Source organism: Protomyctophum bolini, assembly GCF_963924005.1.
Source record: "Protomyctophum bolini genome assembly, chromosome: 19".
NCBI classification, from domain to species: domain Eukaryota; kingdom Metazoa; phylum Chordata; class Actinopteri; order Myctophiformes; family Myctophidae; genus Protomyctophum; species Protomyctophum bolini.
The window spans coordinates 5847739-5855137 of NC_137880.1; the positions used below are offsets into that span (position 1 = coordinate 5847739).

General features: G+C 58.1%; 1 protein-coding gene across 1 annotated transcript; it reads right to left on the bottom strand.

Annotated features, from left to right (window-relative positions):
* Positions 1 to 1040: 1040 nt before the first annotated feature.
* On the bottom strand, positions 1041 to 5705 carry LOC308334516 (S phase cyclin A-associated protein in the endoplasmic reticulum-like; the record flags this gene model as incomplete). The annotated part of the gene is made up of 1 exon (XM_080791314.1): positions 1041 to 5705. One exon carries the CDS (start codon positions 5703 to 5705, stop codon positions 1041 to 1043), a length of 4665 nt encoding a protein of 1554 aa, XP_080647440.1.
* Between the last annotated feature and the right edge of the window lie 1694 nt (positions 5706 to 7399).

Genomic DNA, 7399 nt, shown 5'->3' on the forward strand with positions numbered 1-7399 from the left:
TAAGATTGACCGCATTATCCTGCCAATATCTACTATTAACGTTGATTTCTTGTCACCGGAAGTGATGTCAGACAGGCATGCAGGTATAGTCTGCGTCAGCGTCAATAGTCCGACGTCTCTTTGGTTCCGACTCGCCCCATTACTATTCTAACCCTGTCCCTAACCCTAACCACACCCTAACCAAGCCACATTGTCGGACTAGGTGCTAATACTATAATATAATAATACCATAGTCAATGAATACCCCATTGGTTTAAACAGATTGAATAGAACATGGACCAAAAAAAAGGATAAAAAAAAGTGCGTGTTTGATTGTGTGACGTCAACGTTGACCATATACCGTCCGTAAACGTATTGGTGGAGAAAAGCTTGCATCCAGGGAGGTTAGCGACACCTCCGTCCCATTTAGTGCTACTGGTTTCCTTTCCTGTAGGACTAAAGCCACACTTGGGGGCATCACTCTGTAGTTTCAGATCCTTGTTGTATAATGCGTTACTGGACCAGGCTACTGGCGTACCAGCTCAGTGGCCTTGTGGTTAGAGTGTCCGCCCTGAGACTGGGAGCTCGGGGTTCGATCCCCGGCCGGGTCATACCAAAGACTCTTAAAAATGGGACCCAGTGCCTCCCTGCTTGACACTCAGCATCAAGGGTCCCGACATACTAGCGTCATGTCCAGGGGGTGTATACTTGTACATCAAGCTGCCTCACGCTACAGAAACAGGAGATAGGCTCCTGCCCCTATATGGGCCTCATGGCTCGGCAAGGCTACTTACTACTACTGGCGTTAAGAGACTTTTCACTTGGTGAAATCCGACAGCGTGATTTGAGTCCTATATACAAACCCACTGCCCCCCTCTCTCTTTTTTTCCTTAAACCGTTTGGAGCTGTTGCCTCTGAGAGTCTGGGGGTGGGGGACTTAAGAAAGTTAAAGACGTGACCGCATGCAGTATTGTCTCCTACCATTTCTCTGATTGACTTTGTATAGCGTTATGTCGTGCACGTCCATTGCGAGGATAAGCGCGTGCGGACTGTTTCTCCTCTCATTTCTGCTGGAAAAAACGCAGCGCCAGGTCCCACTGATCTCTCGGAAAGCGGTCCGACAGCTCGCAGTAACGCGGCCCCGTCCCGTTAGCGCCTCCGTCTCCTCGCTTTGTCGCTTCGTCTCGCCGTCCATCATTCTTCTCGCCCGAAGAAGCAGCACTGCAGTCCTGGATGAACGTGGCCAGCCACACGCAGCTCATCTCCTGCTGCAGCACCAGCTTGTTCTCGGGGTTGTCGTAGCAGGCCGTGATGAGGGAGGGGAAGAGCACCTTCATGAGGCTCGGCTGGAAGAAGTACCGGACGGGCAGCTGGCAGAGCATCTGCAGCACGCTCGGCTGCATCACGCCGCCGGACGACTGCACGACCGTCGCCTGGTTGTCGGGGTTGTCGACGGTGAAGTAGCCCACGCAGACGATGACCTCGTTGAGTAGCTCTTCGTCGCTGCAGCAGGAGGACTGCTGCTGGGAGGAACAACAACAGCAGTACGCCAGCAGGGAGCTGACGATGTGGCGGAAGGCCAGGGAGAGGCCCTCGGCTCCCAGGACGGCCTGGAAGGCGGAGAGGTCGAGGAGGGCGCAGCTGTTGACGAAGCGGACGCCCTGCAGGGCCACGGCGGCGACCGACGGCGGGTAGACTCTGGCGGCGGCGGAGGCGGACGACGACGACGACGACGACGACTCCGGCCGCGGGGGGGAGCCGTCGTGCAGCAGGACGCAGTAGAGCGCGTGCACCACTCCCGCCAGGTCCGTGGCCCGCAGCAGCGCCGACAGCCCCGTCGGGTCCCGGCGCTTGTTGTTGTCGTCGCCGAATATGCCGCCGGAGGAGGAGGCGGCGGTGCGTCGGCGTCCGGTCGCGGCGAAGCACAGCGTGCACATGTTGCGCAGCAGCGCCGAGGCCTGCTGGAGGAAGGCGGCCGACTTGGGACGCTCGTCCACGGGGCCCTGGACGGACAGGAAGCACCCGCTCAGCCTGTCGATCAGGCCCGTGCTCACGGCGTAGCTGACGACGTCGCGCGCGTGGGTGTTGAACGACTCCGTGGCGGCCTCCGTGGCCCTCTTGGCCTTGGTGTCGTCTCCCGGCCCCTGCTGCGGGTCGAGCCCCTCCAGGAGGGCGGCGCTGGTCTGCAGCAAGGCCGTGGCCAGGCTCTCGTCTTCGCCCGGCGCGTACAGCTTCAGCTGGTGGAGCAGCAGGTCCATCAACAGGGCTATCTTGTTGCTGAAGAAGTTATAGGAGCAGTTGGGGGGGCAGCCGGAGCACGCCAGGTAGTAGGCGTTCACGGCGGCGCAGAGGGACTTCAGTCGCACGGATGACGACGGCGCCGTAGCGGGCGCGGAGGCGGCGCTGGTGACGACTCGGAGAAGGAGCTCCAGCGCGGAGAAACCCCCCGCCTGCCGGAAGGCCACCTGGTCGCCGCCGTGCCGCTTCTCCAGGATGCGAGAGATCTCCCCCAGGTTTCTGTTCACGCCGGACGTCGCGCTGTCGACCCAGCGGCCGCCCTCGGCCTGGAGCTGCTTCGCGACGTCCTTCACCAGGCGCTGGAGCTTGTCCCTGGACGGCGAGTCGACGGGAACGTTGCGCGCCGCCGCCGCCGCCGCCGCCGCCGTCGTCTCCGCCGCCATCTCGGACTCTCTCGACCTGGAGTTCATCTTGGCGCGGAGCTTCTTCGCCCTCCTCGCCTTCTGCCTCTCCTCCCTGTCCTTTGTGCTCTCCGAAGAGACGACGGCGGACGCCGCGTCCGCCGCCGCCACGGCGGCGGCGTCCCCGATGTACTTCCTCAGCGACAGGTGCTCCACCTCCTCCTCGGAGAGCTCCCGCCCCTGGATGCTGCTGCTGTCGCGCACGGCCTGCTGGTGCCTCTTGCCCCGGGTGTGGCCGAGCAGGTGCACCTCCGAGGCGATCTCCACGTCGCACAGCGTGCAGCGCTTCCGGCGCTCGTACGGCGTCAGCCTGGGGGCGTGGTGGTGGTGGTCGGCGGCGTTGGCGTGTTTGCCGCCGCCGACGCCGCTGCTGAGCTCGGCGGCCTTCTCCTTCCGCTGCTGCAGCTGCTCCATGTGCCGACGGCTGCTCCCGTCGCACCTGACCCGGATCTTCTTCTGCAGCTCCTCCGTGGCCTCCTGCTGCGCGGCGCTGAGCGCCGCCATGCGCTCCCCCTGGTCCCGGGCGCGCTCCCGCGCCGCGTCCTCCCGCGCGCGCGCCGCGTCCTGCCGCTGCTGCTCCACGCGCCGCTGCTGCTCCGTCCGCCGCGCCAGCATCTCGCGCAGCTTCGCCTGCCGCTCGACCTCCAGGGCGCGCTTGCGCTCCTGCACGGCGCGGTCCTTGGAGTGCTTCTCCTCCTGCCGCCGGTGCCGCTCCTCCGCTTGGTCCACGAGGCGCTGCTCGTACTCGTCCCGCTTGACCCGGGCGTCGTGCCTCTTGTTCTGCGCCTCCAGCATGTTGATGACGGCTATCTCGTTCACCTTGGCGTCCTCCTCCTGGGCCTTCCTCACGATGGCGTGGAGGTGCAGCTCGCGCTTGAACTCCGCCTTCGAGTGCTTCTCCTCCATTATCCTCCGGCGCTCCTCCAGCAGAGCCTCCCGGTGCTCGCGCACCACCGTGTGCCTGTCGTGGAGCCTCTGCAGGTGGAGCGTCTTCTCCTCCCGGATCTTGTCCCGGTTCTGCTGAGCGTTCAGTTGCCTCTCCTCGCATTTCCTCGCGGACGTGGCGATGAAGGAGCTCCGGCGCGACAGCGGGTTGGAGAACTTCTCGTGCATGTATATCCCGTCGTGCCCGGGAGGACGGGAAGGCTCCCTCTCCACGATGTCCCCCCAGGACATGCTCTGACGCCAGGGCTCCCGGGCTTCGTAGTCGCGCACGATGTCGTTCCAGTCCATGTTCAGTCCGCAGCCGCCGCTGACGACGCTGGCAGAGAAGTCGCTTTCGTTGTCCGTCTCCTCCTCCGCGTCGCCGATCTGAGTCTCGCCGGCGGCCAGCTGGTCTTCTTCCACGGCGATGACCTCCTCGTTGGCCCGCTCCAGGTAATCGTTCTCGGCCTGAATCTCTCTGGTCAGCTGCTCCTCCTCGGCGATGGCGCTGGCGATAGCCTCCTCGTTTCTGCGCTCCAGGTCACTGTGTTCGGCCTGAATCGCTGTGGTCAGCTGCTCCTCCTCCAGAATGGAACCGACGACCGCGTCCTCATCGGGCCACTCCAAACGGACGGCGATGGCCTCTTTCTTAGCAGGGACGTCGTCTGGCTCGAGAGTGAAAAACTCCGTGGAGTCCCATAGCATCCCCACTGTCATGGGAGCCTCAGCCTGTCCCGGAACAGAAGTCGCACCCCCCCGCAGCCCTGCCCTGTCTCCCTGGGCGAGCAGAGTGCGGGAGCTCTCCGTCCGAGGTTGCAGGTCTGGGGAGAGGGAGAGGGCCATAACAGGGGGTGTCAGGGCTGTGGGCGGCGGGGCTGTCGTGGGGGCTGAAGACGGGGCCCAGGGGCAGGCTGTTGTTTGGGGAGGAGTTGGCGCCGAATTGCGGGAGGGTGTGTCAGCGCGGGACGCGCCGCCACAGTGCCCGGCGTCTCGCACGCGCTCTCCGAGGGGCTCCGTCGCGCGCCCTCTGTCCGAGCGCCCTGCCCCAGGCTGCAAAGAGGCGAGCTCCACTGGGACCAGCTGCCCCCCAGAGAGGGGATGGGCCCGGACGTTGTCCTGGGGCCAGCAGGGAAGCTGGACTCGCTGGTGGTGCGGTTCGTAGTGTGGATGGCTGTCCTTGACGGGGACGGCGTCCTTGGACTTGAACACCACCACCGCCGGGTTCACCTTGCAGGCCACGACGGCAGCCGACGACGGAGGCTTGGCAGGGTAAGCGCTGCTGCTGCTGCCGGTGTTGACCGGAAGGGACGGGGAACTCTTGACCCGGTCAGCCCAGCTAGGGCCTGTTGTTGTGTGGGAGAGATGATGATGAGCCGCCGCGGCCGGCGTGGACGGCACGCCGCCGAAGTTGGGGGCGCCGCCGCCGGCCACCTTCGGAGAGGTATCGGCCGAGGGGCTGGACTTGCGTTCCGATAAAGAGTTCGGTCTGTTCCGGGCATCCGTCTTCTCCGCCTTCTCGCGGAGCTGGATCCTGTCCCGGAGCGCTTCGAAGTCGCGTACGCCCGCGGTCATCAGCTGAAGCGCCTCTGTGCACTTCTCGACGCTCCGCTCCGAGTCACAGGTGGAGTACACCTCGTCGATGTCCTGCTCCAGGTTCTTGCACCGGGCGACGTAGTTGCTCGGCTGCTGGTCCGTCTTGCGTGGCTGTCTGTCTTTAGTCGGGCTCCTCTCTTGTCCCGCCTTGTCCGGCGGCGGAGCGCCGGTCGTCGTGCCCTTACCTTCCGCCCACCAGGCGTTCGGTTTCTTAATCTTGTGTATTCCGGGGTTGATCTTCTGTGCCCTCGAGTTGCCGCTCTTGGACCTTTCTTCCTCCTCCTCTTTGTTCTCCTTGTTCCTCAGGGGGACGGCGAGTGCGCGGAGGAGGCCCTCCTCCGCCACGACTCTCCTCACCCTGTCGTGGTTGTTGGAACGCTGGAAGGACATCTTCGAGGCGGTAGTAGTGGATGTGTTCATGCTCCTGCCGCCTCCTCCGAGGAAGGAGCAGGAGGAGCCGTTTCGAACGGACGACTCCGTCTCATCCCCGCCGCCTTGGCTAACATTCATCGGTCCATTCATTGGTGCCAAAGGAGCATCGAGGGAAATACCACGTTTACCTCTCTCATTTCAAGGCACCTCCGAGCGTTTCTTCGCCTTTATAAGCTTTTTGGTGTCGTCATCGCTGACGTCAGTGGAGCCAAAAGAAGAACCGAAGGGAATTTCCAATTCAAAACGTGTTGAGTGGTTTGTTAACCCATTCTGACCTGAGATCAGATTCATACGAGGTTTCCACTGGACAACACACTGGTCTGATTAACCCATTCTGACCTGAGATCAGATTCTAAAAATGTCAGTCGCTCTTTGATTTTTCAAAAATAGCAGACCTACAAGCTCGTAGCGCGCCACTCGGTGGCGCGCTATGAGCTTGTAGATCTGCTATTTTTCAATAGCTAAAGCATAACATGATGCTAAACACCAAAATGGGTTCCCGGTCAGAGTGTTTGTTGAAAACACAAATATTGCGTGACACAGACATCGAGGATGAAGGTGAGGACGCAAATTCAGATTCGCCGGAATGAGATGATGTATACGATGATAAGAGCGCCCCCTCACTTCACACGGGTCGAGATTTTTACGGAGTACACTTGCTGATTAGTAACGCAAACAACCACGTCAATGAGGGAAAGTAACTTTCGTGGAGTACGAAAGTAATGTTCGCAATGTTGGCCTCTCTCACGAGAGCGAACTACCTCCAAAAATTACGGCCATAGATTCATAATAAAGCAAATATCAGACGCATAAACTACATCATTATATTGAATAAGTACACAGTAATGTTTGGGTTATTTATCATAACCAGCCGCAACACATACACACACACAGCAGTCATGAATAGAGGGCCACCCAGTGTCTGAAATCTACGGTACTGTGAAACTATATAATTGATGTACTTGTGGACAAAGTCAATCTGCAGTGAGGAGGGGGAGAAATGAACCACTTTCCCATTGATATCATTAGATGATGATGTAGAGACATATTACTTTTTTTCCCCCTCTGCCCCAGTAAGCTACTCGATCCGAACACAGTAGTCTACCATTAAAAATAAACACTTGACTCCACCAAGACTCGTGAAAATAGTAACTTTTGGAAAATAGTCAATGTAATGTTATTAATCAATATGTGGTAGTAATTACTTATATTACTAGTGTTGGTGTCCATATCACTACGCCCACATGTATTGCATCACTGCTCTTGTTTTTTTAATGTTTATGCCTTGTGTGAAGTTGCCCCGAACGGCCAAAGGCTCCAAGAACAGTCACAAATGCCGTTCCAGGGTATTTATTTCAACCCCCAAAACTCCGACACCAAAGTCCAGTATACAGGTTCAACAGGACAATAACAATAATACTGAAAAAATGACAAAACTAAATAAACACTTGAGCAAACACTGCTGAACAAAACCCAAATGGATTAAGAGCTCTCTTCAGGCTGTACCCTGATCACACAAGGCCCTGCAAGTTCTTTTTTTTTAGGAACTAGTTCAGTTCACAGTTCAACATTTTTAAAATGAACTAGTTCCGTTCATAGTTCATCATTAAAAAAATTGAACTAAAGTTGAAAAATGAACTATTATAGTTATTTTTCGTTCTTTTTTTGCTTTAATTTTTATATATTTTTTACATTTTACAAAAATTGCTCTTTTGCAATGTGAAATGCCTCCAAATTATTTTTCCTTCTCTATATGGGCTTTTGCATGCTTT